This window comes from Cladophialophora immunda, assembly GCF_000835495.1.
Source record: "Cladophialophora immunda strain CBS 83496 unplaced genomic scaffold supercont1.6, whole genome shotgun sequence".
Lineage (NCBI taxonomy): Eukaryota > Fungi > Ascomycota > Eurotiomycetes > Chaetothyriales > Herpotrichiellaceae > Cladophialophora > Cladophialophora immunda.
The window spans coordinates 2463487-2485934 of NW_015622546.1; the positions used below are offsets into that span (position 1 = coordinate 2463487).

At 52.7% G+C, this 22448-nt stretch overlaps 7 protein-coding genes across 7 annotated transcripts; 3 read left to right on the top strand and 4 right to left on the bottom strand.

Annotated features, from left to right (window-relative positions):
* Positions 1 to 4206: 4206 nt before the first annotated feature.
* Positions 4207 to 7707, top strand: PV07_10393 (uncharacterized protein). Its single transcript, XM_016397717.1, has 2 exons — positions 4207 to 4811; positions 4889 to 7707. Exons 1-2 carry the CDS (start codon positions 4332 to 4334, stop codon positions 7688 to 7690), a joined length of 3282 nt encoding a protein of 1093 aa, XP_016244908.1. The 5' UTR covers positions 4207 to 4331; the 3' UTR covers positions 7691 to 7707.
* Positions 7708 to 8442: 735 nt separating this feature from the next.
* On the top strand, positions 8443 to 8925 carry PV07_10394 (uncharacterized protein; the record flags this gene model as incomplete). Its single annotated transcript, XM_016397718.1, has 1 exon — positions 8443 to 8925. The coding sequence occupies one exon, from the start codon at positions 8443 to 8445 to the stop codon at positions 8923 to 8925; it is 483 nt and encodes a 160-aa protein (XP_016244909.1).
* An 864-nt stretch (positions 8926 to 9789) lies between these two features.
* Positions 9790 to 11224, bottom strand: PV07_10395 (uncharacterized protein; the record flags this gene model as incomplete). The annotated part of the gene is made up of 3 exons (XM_016397719.1): positions 9790 to 10506; positions 10558 to 11025; positions 11099 to 11224. The coding sequence occupies 3 exons, from the start codon at positions 11222 to 11224 to the stop codon at positions 9790 to 9792; spliced, it is 1311 nt and encodes a 436-aa protein (XP_016244910.1).
* A 714-nt stretch (positions 11225 to 11938) lies between these two features.
* On the bottom strand, positions 11939 to 13725 carry PV07_10396 (uncharacterized protein; the record flags this gene model as incomplete). Its single annotated transcript, XM_016397720.1, has 6 exons — positions 11939 to 12495; positions 12547 to 12711; positions 12763 to 13025; positions 13066 to 13312; positions 13360 to 13453; positions 13510 to 13725. 6 exons carry the CDS (start codon positions 13723 to 13725, stop codon positions 11939 to 11941), a joined length of 1542 nt encoding a protein of 513 aa, XP_016244911.1.
* A 1186-nt stretch (positions 13726 to 14911) lies between these two features.
* On the top strand, positions 14912 to 15997 carry PV07_10397 (uncharacterized protein; the record flags this gene model as incomplete). The annotated part of the gene is made up of 3 exons (XM_016397721.1): positions 14912 to 15354; positions 15428 to 15596; positions 15662 to 15997. The coding sequence occupies 3 exons, from the start codon at positions 14912 to 14914 to the stop codon at positions 15995 to 15997; spliced, it is 948 nt and encodes a 315-aa protein (XP_016244912.1).
* A 69-nt stretch (positions 15998 to 16066) lies between these two features.
* On the bottom strand, positions 16067 to 18607 carry PV07_10398 (uncharacterized protein; the record flags this gene model as incomplete). Its single annotated transcript, XM_016397722.1, has 3 exons — positions 16067 to 17979; positions 18042 to 18431; positions 18487 to 18607. The coding sequence occupies 3 exons, from the start codon at positions 18605 to 18607 to the stop codon at positions 16067 to 16069; spliced, it is 2424 nt and encodes an 807-aa protein (XP_016244913.1).
* Positions 18608 to 19604: 997 nt separating this feature from the next.
* Positions 19605 to 22205, bottom strand: PV07_10399 (uncharacterized protein). The gene is made up of 5 exons (XM_016397723.1): positions 21280 to 22205; positions 21160 to 21210; positions 20390 to 20956; positions 20270 to 20338; positions 19605 to 20190 (listed from the first exon to the last, which is right to left on the bottom strand). Exons 1-5 carry the CDS (start codon positions 22106 to 22108, stop codon positions 19709 to 19711), a joined length of 1998 nt encoding a protein of 665 aa, XP_016244914.1. The 5' UTR covers positions 22109 to 22205; the 3' UTR covers positions 19605 to 19708.
* Positions 22206 to 22448: the final 243 nt, after the last annotated feature.

The window sequence follows — 22448 nt, forward strand, 5'->3', positions numbered from 1 at the left end:
TCACCACGGTCGATCGAGGTTGCAATGTGACTGGAAGCGTTCCACTGGCCGTGGGTGCATCGATCTACTACCAGTCGTTCGCAGTCTTGGACTGCCCCCTAACCGCTGGTTGGAGCCGAATGGTTTTGTTCACCGCCATCACTCAAGATGGCGACGCTTCGCTCGTGTCAGACGTCAACGTCATATCCTGCATACCGACGTATCACCAGACTGCAGGGAATCTGTCCGTCAGTATCGGCCCAACCAGCAGCGTCTGGAACAGCTCTTTCGCGCCCAACTCGTCGCCAGACTTCACCTTCCAGCCCACAGCGTGGCAGGTATATGAAAATGGCCTGCACCTATCAGATTACTTTGACCCAACGGCCACCGTCTCGGCGTCGCTCTTCGCTCTGCTGATCGTGAGCTACTCTCAACTGCTCTCGGGGACAACGGAATTGCAAACTTCAGCACTCGTGCAAGCCTCCGAGCAAGTGTTTCGCAGTACCTTTGCCGCTACTTCTCACTTGTTCTTCCTGCAGCCACTGGCAGAACCGGTTTCCCGCACAGGAGCGCTCTCCATGTCAACGCGGCGGCTCTTCGTCGTCTCCCCCATCGCGTGGATCATGGTCGGTGTATTGGTCTTTCTCTGCATTATCTCCTTCTCAGCGCTGTTCTATACGCACAGCAACGACTCCATCCTAACGGAAGAACCATGCGGCATTATCAGCTTTGCGAAAATAGTCTCTGGCGGAGCATGCGAGGATTTTGCTAGAGGATACCTCGCCAACGCTGTGAACAACAATGAAACGTTTGAGGAGTTCGTGCATGCCCAGAACATCAAAGGGAGGATGTTTCGGGGTGTGGCGAATGGGACGGTGGTGATTCGGGAGATAGGGCCGAACGGTCAAGTGATGATGCCTCCTCAGAATCAGGATCCACCTGGGCATGCGGCAACCAACGCGCCAGGCAACATACAAGGCAACGCAGCAGGTAATGCGTAGGAACACGCGCCGGGCATCGCATTGAGCGCTGAAAGATCAGTAACATGGTGCCCTTGCAGAGGTAACTGAGGGGATTTGGCCTACGTTGCAAGCAGCTGATATTGTACATTCACCTCGTTCTACTTGTTCTACTTGTTCTGATTGCCCTAATTAGCGTCAGTAGGCTAGGGGAGCGTGTCTTGAGTTCGGACCGCATGTTGCTTTCGGGCTGACTTACACCATTCTTGACTCGGTCGTATTGACCAAATCGCGTCTGTCCAGATAAACAAAGATGTCTCAAAGAGCACGTTAGAAGACAAGTAATCGCATTGTCTCTTCTGTGGCTAGGGGATCCTCTTGCAAAGGATTTGCCCCGAGCCCTTCATAGGACTGGTTCCAGCTCGCTTTCATCCAGCAATTCGACGACGACGACGACGACGACGACGACCTGTCCATGAACGCGTTGCTGAAAAGAATAGACGACTGCCAGACAATGGAAGAATCGGCCACGATCGAGTGGACAGAGAAAGAAATATTGACGCTGTGGTATCAGGTTTTTTTGCCATGAGAGAAAGTCTGCGTGTCACCTTGGATTTGGTGAGAGAGGTGTTTGATGCCGCCGTACTGATCAAGAGGGCTCTACAAGGCAGTGCTGAGGAAGAAGAAACTGTCGATGCAGATTGGCTGGCCTTCTGGTGAATTCATATCGACCCGCGGTCGGCGCTGGAGTATGGACCAACGGAATGGCCTCAGGAATGGATCTAGGATGCAGGAGGGTGTCGATCAGCGATAGCTGTCGATGAGATTGGAGGGGTCCGTAGAAAGCGTTTAAAAACCAGTTTCAGGTTTGTGGTCCTCCATCTATGTGGTGACGCATCCTCCCATTAGCCTAGTATATCCTCGATTCTGGTTAGATTAACCAGATCAGATAAAATAAAAGGTTTGTCCGCCCACGTCATTACCCATCCTCAAGTGAACACGGTGCATGGAATCGGGACTCTTTCAACTGAGGTTCTCGAGAATTTCGCCTCTCCAGGCTCCCGATTCCTTGGCTCTGGATTCGGGCATATGCAGGGCAGGCACTTGGGTATTTGTTGACTCGCCTCGAACGCCACCTAGGCAACCTGTTGTCCTCACACTATCGATAGCGATACGCAAGCTGCAAATGCCCCTTAAATAGATGTCCCTGTGTATTTGGCCCTACTAAAGCACTATCTATATAGCCAGCGAAATACCCCTATTCCTGCCTCTCTTGCCAAGCCACGCCTTTCGTCAGGGTGAGTCCCGTAACTTTGAGATCCACAATATTAAGAGTGAGCTAGCTAACTGGGACAACACTTTCAGTACTCCCATTTGAGGACGGATTTTAATTCATTCTAGGTGTAACAATGATACGGAAGGGCAAGGGCTTGCCACTATGGGTGTCGAGAGGAATCACGGGGCACTGCGAATGGCACAACGTAGGGTTTGGAATAGCAATGTACTTGAAACCAGTCTCTATATCTCAAGCCCTTCAAGTCCTCTTCATACCTTCCTGGCGCCGCCTTACGCCACCATTGTACTGTCCTGGCGCACCCTTCGCTCAATCCAGCCAAGCCTACTGCTTTGAAATTTCCGATTGTTCTGTTTGCACAGAGACTCCGTTGGACAAAACACGTGCTGTAACTGTGCATTCAGTTTTCTTCTATCTTGTCTATCTGATTCCTGTGTCCTCACGATGGCTTCCTCGTTCAATATAGATATGTACTGTACGCAGAAGTGCCCATAATACGCAGGAATGTCCGCGAAGACACTCCCAAAGCTGGCAACCTGGTGGGGTACACCCTGAGTGGGGAGTACAACAGGCACTCTCACCAATATTGCTAGCGTTGGTGGGCTCCGTTGATCGAGAATGGAGGAGCCAGATTAAGATGACCTCAAAGGAGATCCTAACTATGTTATATATCTCTGAAAGCACCTGAGAAACGGCTACTTGTGTGATTATTTTTATTGAATTCTTGTAGTGCTGGAGCTTGGCTGAAGTGCCAAGGATTTGCCTGATCCCGTCGGCATGAAGTGCGCTGGACCCAATAAATTGGCATGGCTCGCCCTTTTGCCAATATCATGCCGATGTGTCTATATTCCTATCGAACCGCCATAAAGCACCTCAAAAACCCGAGGTATTTGAATTTATCTCGGAGCGGACAAAGTAATACTCCGTACTCTCACACTCCCTCGATTCCCTGAAGCCAATTCGGGCCCGGGGGAACCCCTTTAGGACCCCCTCAGGCCCACTAACCAAAGCCATTGTTACTTAGCCGTAACCCCTGATTCGATTTAGCTAGGCAGTCGTGCCACTGCTGCCTAGAAACTTTAATTCTTGTGTCCGTTTAGGGACGCGTCCCATTCTGGTGCTTCGATACGTAAAAGGTCATTGATAGTCAATGGACAAAGCTGATATGAAATGCCATTGGTAGCTACAAGAATCATTTCGGATACACGGAACGCACTCCAGAATCCGAGGACACAGCATGGTTGTGCCCCGTACTGCCGGGGAATACTTTGGCAGCGGCTGAGGTGACGCAGCTAGCCAAGGCACTAGTCTGGTCTATGTGCTATCGGCCTAGGAAGTGACTCTATACCTCCGTACCTCTCTTAAACGACATCCCGGCGTGGTGAAATGCCCTGCGTTGCTGAAATAAGCACCAGGTACTCCGAGCATCGACAACGCGCACCCACCACTTTGGACGCGGATTGAGTATGCGAGCGTACTCCCGTGTTAAAAAGTGATTATGCTATGATCATCGTTGCTTTTGTTCATTAATACCGTGACCTGATATTCTTAAGGCCCCGGTTTACATCGGCCCGCGAGAACGCTCCCAAATCGGTCCATCTCCCGGGGGGGGGGGGGGGGGGGACTGATTCCCATCGACTTGACATTTAAGATATTGAAGACAATGTTCCAGTTTATATACACTTTAGAATAGATAATCAAATCAGCAACTCAAGCTGTTCATCGTCTGTGCTGCGGTTTCGCGTGGGCGAACACCCCCGTCAGGTACTTCGGTGCAGATTGACAAATAGCCGATGACAATACCGGAAAACTGATAATATAGAAATGACACGCGACAAGGACAGCAAGTAGCTCAGCCACCGCCACGATGCTCGCACCATTGCCGCCTCAACCACACTAACTTGCACGTGATAAGCTGCATCGAAGAGCGGCTGCGCAGTTCAGCCACGTCTGCGTTTAGCTTGAACAGACTCAGATACCGCTGGCACTCAGCCTGACCCTGAAAAGGCAACATTTTCACTTCGAATTCAATTATTGAGTTTTTCTCGCCGTCTCTAAGCGGTATTATACCTTCTTCGTTTCACGCTTGCCATCTCACCATGTCCCTAGCGACCCCGGGTAGTAAGCGCAGCCGTCTCCGACAGTTGCTCCCCTTCCGCAGTTCCACTCCCCCTAGCAAACCAAGCTCCCCAGCAGCATCCCCAGCAGCATCCCCAGCTCCTGCCACGCAGTCTAACGCTTCGGGAACGTCGACTGCGACGCAGCAAGATTTCCAAACCCGAGTCTTCCTTCATCTCTCCCTGCAGGATCAAGACACCATTCAACAACATAGCGTGACGAAAACGACGGATGTGGATGCACTCGTACAGCAAGCCCTCGCGGCGGCGAGGGAGAAGCAGACGACATGCCAGGCGAAAAGATGGACTTGGAAATTTCACGGGCATACTGTCACCTTACAAGAAGAGGCAGACAATATTATAAAATGGCTAGATCGCTTTAAGCAGGTGGGAGATGTTGCCTCCAACGTCGATCCTGTGCATGTGGGACTTCCGTGGGCTGGCATTCGTCTTCTTTTGGAGGTAAGTAGTGTAGATCTTGTGGAAGCCGTTATATATACGGCGCAAGTGGAAATAGACTTCAGGCTGACTGCGTTTAGGCCGCAATTTCCGCGCAAAGCCAGATGGCGGCTCTCCTCCTTGGTCTTGAAACAGCGCTCTATCTCTCGAACCGTCTCCGAGTGTACATAGAATATTTGACCACTCTTCCGGCTAGTCAAGCTCGTACCAATTTCGAAACCTCCTTGGTCGAGTTTTATGCGTTGATATTACAATTTCTCGCAGGCGCAGTTCGCATCTATCAAAGAGGCAGTATCACACGTGCGTTTGACGCATTCTGGCGAATCGAAGATGTGTCGGCCTTTGAGAATGCCTGCAATAAAATGGCCAGCCGTGCCGAGATCGATGCGAGCATCTGTGATCGAGACTTGAACGCTACTAACCGAGCAGCGGTGAAGCGGCAACAAGAAGATCTCCGGCAAGTTTTGAAGCAGTTGGAAGCCATACATCTTATACGGACTGGCATCGATAGACTCGAGGCTAAATTCGACCTCAGCAAGCTCCCGGTGGCAACGGGGGCCGCTTTCAACTCTCACCAAAGCGAACACGATGCTCGATGTCATCCAGACACTCGGGTAGACTTACTCCGAGGGATCTATGACTGGGCCGATGACATCGATGGAAAATGCATTTTTTGGTTAAGAGGTTCGGCAGGGACGGGTAAGTCGACGATATCTCGCACGGTTGCCGAGGCGTTCGCCAACAAAGGGCGGCTGGGCGCCAGTTTCTTCTTCAAGCGAGGCGAGCACGATCGTGAGAATGCGAGTCTCTTCTTCCCCACTATTGCGGCCGGCTTAGTCCGCCATATACCGGAATTAGCAACCCCCATTCACCAGGCGATCGATGAGGACCCCGGGATCGTCCGCGAGACTTTAAGGGAACAGTTCGAAAAGCTTATCTATCAGCCTTTGGCTGGCATTGGTCCTACCTCGTCTGCAAGACCAATCTTAGTTATCGATGCGCTGGACGAGTGTGACCGAGAAGGAGATATACGCACTATTCTCTCTCTCCTGGCTAGTTTACGGCGACTCAGTTCAGTCCATATACAAGTCTTTCTGACCAGTCGACCGGACCTACCGATCAATCTCGGTTTTGCACAAATCGGCACCGAAACCCATCGCGATGTCGCTCTTCACGATATTCCACCTTCCACGATCCGCCATGACATCTCCGTCTACCTAGAAAGTGAATTCCAACGGATTCGCGATGAGCATAACAGTCTTTGGCCAAGAGATCAAGCACTGGCTCCCCACTGGCCAGGCCGGCAGACTCTGGAGTCCTTAATTCAACTGTCCGATCCACTTTTCATCGTGGCTGCCACGATTTCCCGCTTCATTGGTGGCAGTCGCGGTGACCCCCACGACCGACTGGCGACGTTTCTCGTTCAGCTCAACACTGGGCAAATGACCCAAATGGAGCAAACGTATCTTCCGGCGCTCCGGCAGATATTGGTCGACGTCGAGGAGCCCAAAGAAAAGGATAAGCTTTGTCACGATTTCCGTGAAATTGTGGGTTCGATCATTCTCTTGGCCAATCCCTTGTCCACGATTTCCCTCTCCCAATTACTCCAGATTCCTAGACGGAAAATTGATCACCAGCTACGACTTCTTCACTCGGTGCTGTCTGTGCCTTCCAACCCTGATATGCCGGTTACGTTGTTCCACCTCTCCTTCCGGGAATTCCTCGTGAAAGAAAGCAACTCTGATCAAGCACGACTATTTGCGATTGATGAGTCCTGCGCGCATACAAAACTGAGCGATAAATGCCTTGCATTACTTCAGAGTCCTAACGGTCTTCGAAAGGATATCTGCCAACTACAGCACCCTGGCGTCTTGCGGGAAGACATCGACGAGACCACCGTCACCGAACACATTCCGCCTTCTCTCCGATATGCCTGCCGCTACTGGGTCTACCACCTCCAGCACAGCGAACAAAAGATCCGTGACGATGATGTCGCTGCCAATTTCCTACGGAAGCACTTTCTACATTGGCTCGAATCGTTGAGCCTTCTAGGGAGCATCTCCGAGAGCGTTAACTTAGTCGTCACATTACAATCGCTCGTGGAAGAGAATGGCCAAATATCGGCCTTTATACAAGATGCGCGACGGTTTGTGCTAACATTCAATCTCATTCTTGCGCAAGCGCCGTTACAGGTGTATGCCAGTGCTTGGCATTTCAGCCCACTCGCCAGCATTGTCCGCAACGATTTCCAGGATCAAGCATTACAATGTGTCCGAGTGATAAGAGAAATCCCAGAGCGGTGGAGCGCATGCTTACTAACTTATGAGGGCCACTCTAGTACGGTCAATAGCGTGGTCTTCTCGCCTGACGGGTCGCGCGTCGCCTCTGGCGCCGGCGACAACACCGTACGACTGTGGGATGTACAGACGGGCGCGTGCGAGCAGACACTCGAGGGCCACTCTAACTGGGTCAACAGCATGGTCTTCTCGCCTGACGGGTCGCGCATCGCCTCTAGCTCCTACGACAATACGGTGCGGGTGTGGGATGTTACTACCGGAGCTGAGTTACTGTGCTACAATTCTCATACCTACGACAACCATATTGAATTTGTTGACAATGGCTCAAATATTCTAGCCAATGGTCAAGTCATAAATATTCCACAACAGTTACCACGACCTACCGTTACAACAACGCAGTCACCTAACTTTAACTTACCATCCGGTGGTGCATTCGGAGTCACTGGTGACTGGATTACATGGAGCTCACAGAGAGTATTATGGCTGCCGCCTGAATATCGTCCTACATCATGGCAAGGCCAAAGCGATATTATTGTCATCGGGAGCGGAAATGGTCGTGTTACTTTTGTGCGTCGGACTGTGTAGCCATCCTCCGATCAAAGAATACCCTAATAATTTTTTGTGATAACTTTACGAACGAGAGGTCCGGAGAATTTCCATCTTATATACTGTACCTGCATCCTCAGACCGTCTGTTCAAACGGTACGTGGTGTGCTGGATGTGGTGGCACTCGAAGTACCCCGGCCCTATTTCACGACGAAGGGCATTTCACCACACCGGGACGTCGATTCCTGTCTATTGCAGGAGCATAGATTAATAGTTAGGGTGGAGTATCGATAACATGGGAAGGCGAAGGTGAGGCCTGTCAGGAATGTAAAGGGGGAAAAGACGTCGGGAGGCGCACGAGTGGAGCCCGAATCGACCAAGGAAATCCTCAAGTTGCCAGTTTGGGTTCCTTGCGGTTCAAAGAGGACTAGCGGCCATACGAAGACCGTGTGCCCGCCATGTGCGCGACCTGATGACGGCGCCCCGGGAGCGACAGAGTGTGTCTATTGATCAGGCAAATACCGAGGAACGAAATCACCAGGTGACTGACATGGCGGATATTTACCGTGGTGCGCAACGGGCTATCTACTAGCTTTGAAAGGGCACCTTCACGAGAGACACGGCCTTCGACGTGCATCTGCATCACGATCGGCAAGATCGATGTGCGATGGTCGCACTTTGTCGCGTTGTGCTGGAATTCTAGTTTGCTGGCCTTCTACAGTGATTACTTCCTTGCGTGGGGCGCCTTTGAGGAAAAGAGCCCCTTGCACAGGCTGCTTGAGATTGCACGGATGTTAGATCTTCCGGAACCACAAGGAGGACTTGACCCATACTCGGTCATCAGAGCATTCTCTGCGACCGACTGCTCCGACATTCGAGATCGAGTCTTCGCCGTAAGAATGGTCATGAGCGATCCGACGTGCATCCTCGACTACAACCTGTCCGCCATCGCGCTGTTCTCTCACCTTGTTAAGTCGAGCCTGGGAACCGCCTTGGTCGATCCATTGAAGCTGGCGCTGAATCTCTCGCGAAACGATCTGACCAACGCCGGTGATGATGAGTTGCACGACCACCTCCACGGAAAACCGAAACAGAGGCTGTTAAACCGCAGCCTGTCTTTGGACCCGAGCTGGAATTCGAGAAGCCGTGGACACCGCCTGCCCTGGGGGCGGGTTGCTGGAGGACCGGACGCCTGGGCAACATTGCTGAGGTGGCAGCCGTGCTTGAGTCTGTTGACCGACTCTTTGGCACCCGAATTCCCGCACGTTGCCTAGGAGGGCACACCGCAGCTCCTGACTGAATGGATGAATTTAAGAAACGCACAACTACACCGAGCTGTTGGCTCTCCCTTCCTCCTCTGTGCAAATCCAGCGTCGCACAATGAAATGAACCATCAAAACTTGCTAAAATGCACCTTAGCTGGTCAAGGCCATCGAGATTCAAGACCATCAAGCCTGACAAATATACATACATACACTCCGTGCGTGGTATATATACGATGACGATGGTGATGAAGCAATAAGCACACGTCCGTGACTAGACCATCCTATCTCTAAGCTCTGGTAGCGAGAAGAAAATAGCACTATCTGTGTGTGTAAGGGGTGTGGTCACCAACACATCGGACATAAGGTAGATATTGATCTATCCGTTCTTGGTTATCAGCCGGGCATATATGGGAGATGGATGAAGAGAAACGTGGAGGAACTTTGGCCTGGCCGTCGCGTGGGCCGCCCGGGGCGATCTTTGTCCCTTGATGGCAGCACCATGTCGGGAAATTCTGGTGTCTGTGTTGGTTTGTAGTCCCAGCCGCGTTCCATTGTAGATTAGATGCACAAGCCAGGGCTAGCAACATAAGTGATGCCTCTAGTCAAGAAAAGGGAAGAGTGCCCGATCTGATCTCAGTGGGCGGAGTTGAACGAGTCCAAGCGCTTTGAGAACCAGTTTCGAGGCCTCACAGACGAGTCGGCATGCGGTTCGGTCGTGCGATCGGGGCTTGACATCTGGTACTCATTGGCATGCAGATTGGATCGAGTTTTGGCACGCGGAAGTAGGGAGGCTGAACGGCGTGGACGGCAACTATTCACAGTCGAATAACCCCGCCGAGTGTCAATCTTGAATCAGTCTCGGGGCAGTCCATCTCAGCGTGGTGCTTCAGCCTGCAGATACGCGGGTATGTGAAAGGCCGTACACAGGCAAGTCAACGAGCTCAGCTGAGCCCAACGTACCAGCGTCGCCTCTGCGCGACGACGATGCTCGGTGGAGGGACTGAGGCCGACAACGACCTTGACCGGGTACGCGGTGCGGATGAAGTCGCCACCAGCAAGCCTCGCTGCTTCCTGATATGCTGCCACCGAAAGAATCTTTGACGAGTGGAAGAAGACGCGTCGCTGGTATTCGTGCCTTGCGGGATCTGAGCTGGGCGTCGATGCCAACAAGACCGAATACAAGATCATGTTCACGGTGCTGTGCAGACCCCACAAGGTCGCCGACAGAGTCCCGAGATATCGACCTCCCTCGTGGTTGGGCACGAAATCCCGTCTAGCCGAAGCTCCTTCGGAGCCTTCCAGGAGTCTAGCTTCACGTACTTCGTGCTCACAGAGCCAGTCGTCGGAGGATTCTACCAGGCTCAGAGCGAGACGCTTGATGATGCGCATATCGGGAGCATCCCAATTTATTAAGCGTCTCGATTCCATAGAGTCAGTGACATTGCTCAAGAGATGTGTGCAATGAGTCGTCAGGAGGAGAATGTCGACGATGGAATCGACCGCAGTCTTTGGGTATTCGGCGAATGGGACAGTGAGCCATTCTTCAGTTGCAAACGGTGATTGGATTCCTGTCATGATTGAGATGTACGCCTACTACCTCAGCCACCGCCGTAAGAGTTATTGGAGGGAAATGTTACCTACGTCGTTCAGCCTGGCCGTTCGAAACATCTGGTGCATTATTCCGCCTCGACAACTCGAGGGGCCAACACCGCGCAGCAGTACCGCCGCTGCAGAGTAGTGGTGGGTTGGCCCGTTGGGCACGGTACTGCTGATCATTTCGAACAAGGCCAACACGAGAGAACAGGACACGAGATTCGAAATCGGCCCCTGGAGATCGGCCGAGAGTTTCTGCAGTTGGTGTCTGTGGCTCGTAAGGCTGCGCTCGTACCAATCATGAGCCTCTGTCCGGGCGCAGGCATCCCTGTGAGATATGCCGTACAGCATCATCGACGCGGCGCGCAGCGCGGGTGCCAGTGCAGGGTACGAGGACAAGTAGGCGGGCTGGCGAAGGTATGCAAGCCAGGTGGTGATCTTTGGCGGTCTCTGGCTGGTCATGGCGTCGTGGAACTGGTTTATGCATATATCTTCGAAATCCTTGACCGAAGGGACCTGCAGAGGATGCGTAAGCCCGGAGAAGTCGAGGAATCAAAATGGTGATTCTTCCGCCACAGGGAGATCTTACCAGAAGCTTGACGGGTGATATCTCGCTCTCCTGACGCTGCCCGGCCTCATCTTCCTTCTTGGTATATCGCGGCGTCATGTCGATGAAGATGTCTCCTTCGAGGGGACCATCACATTCGAAACCCATGACCAGGCATCTCCGACAGAACGGCGCTCCTTCATCGCACTACGCACGTCTAGTCAACTTCCATCATCTCTTCTCCGAAACGAGCCTCCATGCTTGACGCCTGGACGGGGTGAGCATGCTGGCAGAGTGCGCCATTGCTTACTTTGACTCGGCGCATGCGACAGGTCTCGCAGGCCTTGGTGCGCGCTTTTCGGGGCTTATATCTCATGCTGGCACTGGTCTTGCTTTTTCGCTGCACTTCGGAATGGATGGAAGCTCAGCATCGCTTGTGCGAGATCGAGCAACACCTTGTAAATCCAGATTTAGATCATGTTCTGGTCGGCATAGAAGGAGAATGAGCCTCAGTGTAAGAAGAAGACATGGTTGGCGAGAAGAGACGATGGTTTAAAGGAATAAACCAACCAGTCATTACGATTGATTCAAAAGCGTACCGAGTAGTTAAGTTTCTATAAGAGCGGGGTATAGTGTCTGCCGAGGAGATGGATTATGCCCCTAGGACCAACCGGAAGTTAGGTAATTTACTGTAGCTCGGGGGCGCCTGAAGCACTCGGTATAGCTAACGGACGAATGGTTGCTTCTGCCAACCAGCTGTCGGTACCTGACCTATCACGATCCCCTCTACCTCCGATCCACGTCCATCCCTACAATGTCACATCCCTGTCTCACCCCTCTGTTCGACGATTGGCCCTCTCATCCACACCCCCTGAGTGGCTTTCAGAGAGTGTAGACGAACAACGGGTGTCGATCATGCACCTCTTCGAGCGATTTCTGAAGATCCGGATGAGCCTGTCCGCTTCGGGTCCGTTCCAGGCCATCCTCAGCCTTCTGCCGATTGAGCCGGCGCAACCAGAAATAGCAGGCGACGACGGCAAGCAATGCCAGGACTTGGAAGGAGAGGACGATGGAATGGCCTTTGACAAACCGTGGCGGGTCGGTGTAGATGCGCGTGCCCAGAATGGCAAATGACTGACCCCAGACTTCACAGATGGCCCACGTCGCCGCCCGTTTGGTGAACCCCGCCGTGTTGATGCCGATCCACGCTCCGAGAAAGGTCACGGCGGGAAATGTTCCGGCCACGATGAGGCAGGAGCCGAAGATCTTGACGTGGACGTTCCCGGGGCACAGTAGGATGATGTAGCCCACGATGCTGATTGATAAACAGAGCATGAGAAATGGCCCCTTGAGATTGACCCGGTCAGAGGCGCTGTTGAGCACTAGGAGAGTGACAAAGGCACAAGCATAGGGAATGACCGAGAAGAGCTGGGTCCGAACTACCACGTTTGTTAGCCATGGTTGAAAATGAACGATGCCGGCAGACTCACTAGGACTATAGCCGAATTGGTTGATGAACGTTGGCAAGAATGAGCTCAGCGAGATGAGCGCAATGGCTATGCCTGAGTTCATGAGGCAGAAGAACCATGTCTTGACATCGACGAGAGCAGCCCATATCTGCTTTGGCTCGAATTTGGCATCGACCGTATTGTATGCTATTCCAAGTCAGCACATCACCACCCGGCCAGGTTCTTGGGTTGCTGTACTTTTCATCCTGAAAATAGCCAGATCAATCTCTTGCTCTGTGAACAGCCAGTGCGCCTTGCCTGCCTTTCTCATTTGGTCCGGCCCCAGGGGTAGGAGAATGTAGACGAGAATCCCGACGAGAATCGCTGCGGAGCCTTGAATGATGAAGATCCATTGCCACGCAGGCCGCCCGAGAGCCCCGTCCATATTTTTTTGTATACCGTAGGCGATCAGGCCACTGAATGCGCCGGCAATGGTGGCTGCTGAATAATATATACCTGGGCTCCATGTTAGCGAGCCGACTCCAATGCTCATCTGGTGACTTGCCTCCCCGAGTGACGACCTCGTCGCGCTTATACCACAGACTTAAGTAGATTGACAACCCCTGAACAAAAACAGACGCCATGCCCACAAGAAATCGAAGACCAAGAATGGCAGACGTGGATTTGACGGCAGACATGCAACAGACGAAAGTGCCAAAGGCCATGACACATATTCCCACTTGGCGATGTGCTTGGATCGAACGGACGAAGACGTTTGCGGGGAGCATAAAGATGATGTAGCTGACATCTGACCGTAGTTAGAAGGGCAGCGGCTTGACGGTCTGCAAGACTTACAATACATCATCACAGCATTGTAGAAGTCACGATTGCTCATGTGGAGCTGTTCTTGGAGGCCCATCAGGCGGGCGTTGCCGATGTTGTTCCGGTCCTGGCATCTAGAAGTCAGTATCGGCTGCATGTTCTGTCAAGGGATAGGGAACAGACCCATGCTGTGACGAGGTAGATCAAAATCGCGAGAGTCAGCAAAAGCAGATCACACTTCAAGACCAAGCGACGTTCCTGCTTGGACTTGTTGTGCGAGCTTGCGCCATTGGTCTCGTCAATATAGCTGGCTGAGATTGTTTTATTGCCGTCGAGTGTCTCAACCTGGTCGAAGGTAGCGTGCACTACGCCTTCGGTTTTGAGGTCGATGTCGGTCATGGTGTTGAATGTTATACAAGCACTGCCAGTTGATGAGAATCAAGATACGGGCTGCTCGATTCGACCAGCCTCCTGGGAGCAGCTCTGATCGTTTTATACTTGTCAATGACTTGGGGCAATTTACAATGTAGTGGATCCCTGGCTTGTGACCTGGAGGTTGACTTGAGGCAGTGTTTTCTCGATGTTGCTCTCGCCGCTTCTTCCGAAAAGGTGATGGTAGGGAACTCTGAAAGCTGCGACCCATGCCTTGTTCCACCGCCCTTGCGATGTTCGGGTGGGACTATGATTTCTTCTAGAGTGATATCGTGATGACCCCACGGGGAGACTCATGCAGGTGTCGATGCTGATACCAAAGTCGTCGTTTGTGGGGTGAGTCCAGGCTTTTCCTGACCATCATCAGACCAGATCTCGACGGCATGCATGATATTGGTGGCGGGATCCTGCTGCTAGTGATCTGTCTGTATGCAACCAAGGCCATAGTGTGTGCTGTGTCTGGCATTGAATTCCTAAGGGCGCAATTTGGTGGATACCCACTAGAACTATTCGGGGTTGGCGTCATGCAGGCATCGCCGAGTGTCCCAAAAGGGGTTAGCGTTTATGCCTCAATCGGTCTTCTTCACTTCATCACGAAAACCAACTCTCCTCGAACTGCCAATCCGAATCTGAACCTCTGAACATCTTCGAGTCCGAGGCCAACTACGATTCAACAATCACCGTTCGTTCCCATCTGAGAAGTCCACACAGACCGGTCGTCAATCTCGCCGACCCAGACCACCCTTGCTTAGACCGGCTCTTGACGAAGGCTACTTATCACGAAGACGTGATCGTATGGCCTACAATGACCGGCGGCCTCCAGATGCGGAGATGGTTGAAGTTTGTCCGGGGAATAACACGCAGCTATCGGTAAAATTGCCCGTCAGGATTTCCTCTGGCTCAATGGTGCGATGCAGGGTGATCCCCCCAGACCCGGGCGAGAGTCTCCGTCCAGCGTTGTTATGATTGAGAAAATGAGGTATTTCGAGACCTCTCACACTAGTGATATGTCCGGACTCCCGATCGTGCTCCGGTTCCGGTCGTTCCTGTATTTGGTCTGATATAAAGATTGGACATGTTCTCGCTCCAAAACCCCCTGGACTTGGTTTGATCAAATCTTTATTAGAGCCATCGCACTGAGAGACTCTGCATCATGTCATTGGCCACAAACTCCTATGTCGCAGGCGTGGGAGCCGACCCAACTTTCCCGCATTTGTTTGCCCATGCAGAACGAAAGGACGTGACACCGCGATTGGGCACCGAGCTCCGGAACATTCAGCTGGCCCAGCTGACGGACGAACAAGTCGAAGAACTGGCTTTGTTCATCTCCCAGCGCGGCTGTGTCTTCTTCCGGGACCAAGAGCTCAGCGAGGACCAACATGTCCAGCTGGCCGAACGATTCGGCGGTGCCATCGACCACGTCCATGCAGTAGGAACACATCCTTCGTTGATCAGGCTGCATGCAGATGAAAACAGCCACGCTGTGTCGGGTGAGGCATGGCACAGTGACATGTGCGAGGAGGCCATTCCGCCGGCCTTTTCCATTCTCATGATCGAGCGAACACCGCCCTCTGGAGGGGACACCATGTTTGCCAAGTACGTACACACGCTCCCGGTCCTTCGGTTTGTAATGCGGTCTTTGGCGTGCTAATGTTGCCCCCGTGCTCAGCATGTACGCGGCTTTCGACAAACTGTCGCCTCACATCAAGAAGACTCTGAGCGGATTGACTGCGCAGAACCGCAGGCCAGTCACCACGCTCAGGAAGGAGGCTGTCGACCGAAGCCAAGTGAACTCTCACCCCTTGATCAGAACACACCCTGTCACCGGCTGGCAAATGGTAAGCCCGGCCATGAGTTCATCTCCAAGGGTCACCCGTGCTAACAGGTGGTGTGATGATAACAGCTCTTCGCCAACCCCGTCTTCACCACGCACATCGACGGCCTGACCGTGCCAGAGTCCCAGGCCCTGCTCAAGTTCCTCGAGACCCACGTGGACAAGGGAGTCGACTTCCAGATTCGCTTCCACTGGGAGCCCAACAGCGTCGCCATCTGGGACAACCGTGCCGTCCAACACCAGGCGGTGTGGGACTACTGGCCGAGCGTCCGCGATGGAAGAAGAGTCGCGGTCAAGGGTGACCAGCCCTTTTACAGAACTGAGGGTGGGTCGCAGACGGAGGCGATGATGGGAAGCAAGGCGCCGCCTTCATGGAACAGACTCAAAGACTGGCGCATCTCGTAAAACTTCGGCATGTGTATAATTTTGGGGAAGGTTGAACATGAGGCGGCCGTACATTTATATATTGATCTCTCAACAAATGACCATCTGCTGGATTTGAAGTTTGCTGATAGCGGAATATGCCTCGACTTGCTCTGCGGTCTGCCTGAACGAATCTGACCACAGCGGCCCGAAGTGCAGCTCTCCGGATTCTGCAGCACTCACTGCCTCCCCATCCATAATGTCATCGACGTAGCAGGGCCCCACAAAGGTGCTGTCCTCGCCATTTCGTGGTCGCAGAATCAGTGGCATCGATGATCCTCCCACGATACAGACCGAGTCGCCGACACGGGTCTCGCCGGGTCCGAGTCCAATGTGCCCGGCGGCCGTGAGGAACAGTCGGCGGCCCCGTGCCGCTACCCCTGCCACCTGGCCGAACAGCTCCCGGCCAGCTATCCATTCTGGATCCCATTCACCAGTACCATGCCTCCAACGTCCCGTAGATGAGGCTTCCCCGCGATTCCAGGGATCTTGCTGCACCATCGGCAGGCACTGACGGCAGGCGTTGATCCAGGGGTAAGAACTCGTGTCAGGAATCACGCCGTAGCTGGCGAAGGCAACAAAAGGGAGTACCATGGCGGCACTGTCGTGCTCGCGGCGGCCATAAGAGTCGCGTCCGGCACACAGCGTGCGTGAGTAGACCTCTAGGTGTGCATGTTGGATAGGTTGCGTGAAGCTGAATCTGCTCAGCCAGTCGATGCCAGAAGCAATGTCGTTTTCCGACACCATTGTAACAAGGCCAGACCATAGGACAGTGGAGATTGAGATGCCTTGAACCGTAAGGCGATTGGATGAGCTGACGGCAAAGTAACAATCCAAGCCGCGGGAGGCTTCGAAGTGATGGTCAAGAGACCAAGGGGAGAGCAGGCTTGGTCGGCCTGGTTTCCAGCTGGGAACCCAGCTTGGCAGGCTCTTCCCAGCCTTCGTGGTCTGCTCGTCTGGGTCTATCTCACTGAAGTCACCCGGCACTCTGGGTTTGACCGGAGCATGTATACCAGCATCCAATAGTATGGCCAGTGGACTCGGGGTCGATCGTGCCGCTTCAAGAAACGACCGAGCAAAATGGATGCAGATATCTTCGTAGGACATGCGATGATCAGCTTTGAGAAGAGGTTGGTGATCCGGATGGTGATCGCGAGTCTCTAGGCCGAGGAGAGCGAAAAAGACATCCTTGGGCTGGCTGGTCTTGAAGCCAGCAGTCAACCTCAAAAGCTCCACGAAGGACATCTTCGAAGGGTCCAATTTATGGCTTTGAGACAGCCGAAACATGAGATATGCGTTGTACACGTTGTACAGGCGGTAGTCTCTCAGTGCACTGTCCCATCGCGTCCTCATGACCGCTGCCGCCAGGCCAATCCAGTGCCACGATATCCGGCAATTGTGGAACAGAACGTCGACTGAGCGCGAGAGCGCGATCTCTTGGATCACCCATTTGCGGCTGAACCACCTCACCTCGAATAGGTGCTCCAGTGGTTGTAGATCACGCACATAAGGGTTTCGGGGTTTGGTGAAATACTCGTCCAGCTTGCGAGCGAAGCTGCACTTACGATTTGGTTTCTTGGTCGCTACGGACCGCGTCGCCGGATCCGTTACAAAATACTCGACCGGCTGTGACGGGTCCCAGTGTTTGACAATGTGACATATCGATGCGATCGCCGCTTCAGGGTAGCCAAGAGACAGAGGGTCGGAGGAAATCGTTTCTAGGCGTTCGGGCATCCTTCCAAGCCATACGACGGTGCGATAGCCTTCATTATAGATTTCTTTCATTGCCTGGATCTGCCCAACCGCCTCGGCCTCGTCGCTTTGGTTGATGCAGAGGGCGTCAACCCAGACAGCTCGAGCCCGTGATGAATGTCGTAGGTGGATCAAGGCAGATCCGAGGTTCTCTTTGATGGGGACTTGATGCCCATTGCAAGTAATGAGCGTTGGCCTCCATTTATCCTTCTCTGTGAACCATTAATACTTTTGTACAAGCGCTTGCTTCCGTGTCAATATAGATACTACCGACCTTCTTGACGTTGAATCTCCCACTCATACTTGGGATCGCCTTCTTTCCATGCATAAGAGAGGGTTTCGTACTTGTGACGAACACTACTTCGCTTGAAGGGTCTTAATTGACATTGAATTGGTGTCCACATGTCCTGACTTGGTTGGAGAAGAAGCAAGCGGAACCAGGAATTGTCAGGAAGGTCGCTGTAGATGGTGGTGGGAACTGCGTCGTTACTCATGAGACTCTCGGGGAATGTCCAACCAGCAGAGCCAAAGTAAGACTTTGGTTCTGCTGGGAGCTTCGGTAGTGACGTGTCCATGGACATGACATCCCCCGACGGGGCACCATTGTCCCATTGCCAGCATGGCCAGATTGAACTGCTACCTGCGCCACGGGAGAATCTCACACCTAGTGCGATTTAGCTATGGGGACTACTTAATGATCTTGTCAGCAGAGCACATACGATCTGTTTCGTACCCGAGGACCTTTTCAACTTTGTACGGCAATTCTAATGGCACATCCTTGAAGTGTTTTAAGCGACGGGTTCTTTCAATGCCGTACTCAATTCCACGTCTGCCGGCCATCGCTTCTGCTGGCGAGAAACAGATTTGCAAGCTACCTGGTCAACGACAGAGGTATATGAGAAGTATAGCAGACAGGCTATTGAGAAGATAGTGCCGTCAGGCTGGAGCGGTGGGTTGACGCCTAACAGTCGCAGGCCCAAGTTGCTTTTCTGCGCACACTAATACAGCGTTGACTTGAAAGTGTTGTCTGGGTCCGATTCTAGAATCAACAGGTATTCCTGGCCGAATGTATCTCGAGGAGAAGTTGTTTTTTCTAGAATTGGGGGGTTGCTTCAGCCTTTTGAACGAGCAGCTGAAGCGTCTGCGCCGCATAAGGCTCATTACGCCAAAAAGAGTATAGCGCTGTTGCCTTGCAGGGTTAGGGGGAATAGGCAAGCTGCAGCCTGATTTTCTTGTGCATCGCCTCGCCCAGTTGAAGAAGAGGGACTATATCGAACGATGCCGTCAACAGCAACGCCCCCCAATGGCTCAGAACATATCTTCAAAGAAGATGATGCCATATGGAACTACACCGTCAGCTTCAGCTTACGCAGCCGCGGGTGTCTCAAGCTGAACACGGAAACAAACACATCAACGAACAGACTACACGTCTCAGAGACTGGACAGTGGCAATTCACGCCATGGGCTGCTGGAGGAACCTCCATCAAAAGTCAAGGAGATTCCCCCTCGAGAGAGACTCGATCTCTTCCCGGATCACCTCTCGACAGTACCTTCCCAAGTCTATCCCTCCCCACGAATCCAAGACAAAAGATCTAGAAACAACAGGCCAAAGGGCACAATGTCACAGTCCAGACAACTGCGCGAGCTCAAGCCCTTTCTCATCCCCAGCCCTTTTCGCTGCAAGTCAGTCTTGGGGAATACGTGGGCTCGGATCTTGTTGCAAGATCTGCGGATCCCCCGTTTGGGTGTTCAGCCTTGCGTCTCCTACACATGTTTGTCGTAAATGGTGAGCTCTGGTTAGACTATGTAGCCAGACCATTATAAGAGCTGCATTATATCCATGTACAAGATAGATCCTTCGAAGTAAAATGACTGTCATCAGCAGCTAAATCGGACCGGACTGCATTTTGTATCCGCCTCGGCGGCGAAATTGCTCACTTTTCATACCCTCTCAAAAACCGGCATCACAGCCAGCGGACACTCCACTTCCACCCTCCTTCCACCTTCAAAGATCTGCACATCTTTAGCCTCTCCATCGTCAAACCTCTTCCACTTGGCCGCTATGGGCAAATACACATTCCTCCTTGTCAAGCCCGGGTACATGACCGGAGCCACGAGATACTTCTGTCCAAACATATATTGGTCCTCTACGTCCCAGCACTCTTTATCGTCAGGAAACTCCAGGAACAGTGTCCTAATCACCGGTGTGCCCTTATGGTGCGCTTGGGCCATGAGGTCGCGGATATACGGACGGAGTCTCTCGCGCAGGAAAAGGTATTTTTTCATGATCTGGTAACACTCTTCGCCGTAGCACCAGATTTCATTCGGGGCACCAGAGAGGCAGGTTGCACCGCCCGTGGTGCCGTGTTGAGGCTGTTTGGGTTCACGATCACCATGGAGGCGGAAGACGGGACAGAAGCAGCCTGGTGTTTGCAGAATCGTAATCAGCACTATGGGAGCATGGACGGCAACGTAGGATGTTCTCTTTCTTGATGCACTCACCGTACTGAAACCACCGAGTGCAGAGCTCACGAAATTCAGGGTGCTTAGGATTGCCTCCATGGAAGCCACCTAGCTGGAGTCAGCACAGCGTACGGTGCAGAGGTCACAGAATCGACTTGCCAATGTCCGTAGTCCACCATGGGATGCCGGCGATCCCAACATTTAGACCAGCCGCGAACTGGTCTCGAAAACTCTCCCAGCTGCTCGCAATATCACCACTCCACAGCAACGTCCCAAACCTCTGACTTCCGGCCCAAGCACAACGGATGAGATTGCAGACATCCTTCTGTTTGCCATCCTTCACCATTCCTTCATAGAACGCCTTGGCATATTCCACTGGATACGCGTTTCCTGTGCTCAACACACTTCCGCTATGGTACCGATAAACATCAAAATCATAGGCACTGTACTCCGGCTCTGCTTCGTCAAGCCAGAAGAGCTTCACACCCTTGTCGTAGTAATTCTTCTTGACTGTGTTCCAGACAAACTCTCTCGTCGCCGGGTTCGTGAAATCGGCGTGGACCGTCTCGCCTTGAAAGTCCATTGAGATCCGCAGCCCTCGGTCTTGCCGTATCAGAAGTCCGTTTTCCAGCATATGGTCGTAGTTCTCGGATCGCTTGTCGACGGTGGGCCAGATGGATACGAGGAGCTCAATGTTCATCGACTGAAGCTCCTTGATCATGTCGTCTGTAACGCCATGTTTCACGAGGTTTCGTCAGAGCTGTATTCTTCCACCTTGATAATAGGGCCCTTTTCGGGGGCAGAGTGAGGTGAGAAAGAGTCGAATTGCAGTTTGATGGCTGAAGGAGGAGGGGGGAAATGGAATTCAGGCGCTGACTCTGTCGCTGACTCCTTCCACGTTGACAGCAGTCTTCGCATGGCAGACTCACCGGGGTCTTTCCAGTACGTCGGGTCGAACTTCCATTCTCCTTGCTTTGGCCCTGTTGTGTCGCGTCAGTTACCTTTGGGAAGGCGTCTCATGACCATGAAATTCGCGCGTGCCGACCTACAATGAAAGAAGTCCACCACAATGACATCAAGAGGCAAATCGCGTTTTCGATACTCTCGTGCAACATCCAGGAGCTCTTCCTGAGTCTGATATCTTAACTTGCATTGCCAGAAGCCTAGTCCGTATTCTGGCATCATTGGCACCTTGCCCGTGATATCCGCATAAGCTTCGACAATTTGGGTGGGAGTGTCACAAGCCACAACCCAATAATCCAGTATCCTCGTGGAATAGGCCTCGAAGCTCATCGTGTTCTTCCCCAAGACAGCTCTGCCGACGGCTGGGTTGTTCCAAAGCATGCCATACCCGAGGTTCGAGAGCATGAAGGGAACGCTCGCTTGAGAATTGCGCTGGGCCATCTCAAGGTCAAGCCCTTTGAGGTCGAGAAATGGATGCTGGTACTGGCCCATGCCATAGATCTTCTCGTTCCGATCAATGGATTCCAGACGGTAGGTCAAATGGTAGTCCCCGCCCAGTATGGGCTTGAACTCACGTGCCTCGATCATCAAGGCGCTGCATTTTGGGTCCTCCACATCGGAACGGTTGCGCTGGTATTCTTCCAGTAACAGCTCGCCCTTGGCATTCTTGATGGTGATCTTGCCGCGTGAAGATATTGTGGCACAAACATTGCCATTGCTGATTGATGCATGTCCGTCGTGCATAGAAATCGACACATCGGTCTTTGGAGGCGTGACAGTCAAAGCCCAGTTCTCCGACGGAAGAGTATGAAACTTGGTGGCACGAACCCGAAGGGCATTGGGGCCCCACGCTTCGATCTGGACACGTTCGGAATCGTAGGTATAATGCAGAGTGTCGTCCTTGGAGAGTAACATGGTTGGGATTCCTCAGGCTGGCTATCTCAATGCGTCTGGGCTTCACGCGCGAGGCACGAGTCAATCTTCAGACCTTGTAGCTTTGAAGAATGTGCTGGGGTTGCCCGCCAGATCCAAGCTAAAAGAGAAGGTTATAGACTCCTACCGCGTGGCGTGGCTATGCAGTACAAAACCGTTGCCTGATCAGCCACGGAGTTTCTCAAATGAGTTCTTCCGCCCGGCTGAATTGCGGAGATGGGTCTTTGATATCAGGCACATTTCGGCTGCCCACCAGTTCCGTCCATAATCATCCTTACCGTTCGCGACGGGGCTCTTCGTGGTAATGCTCCACGGTGCTCTT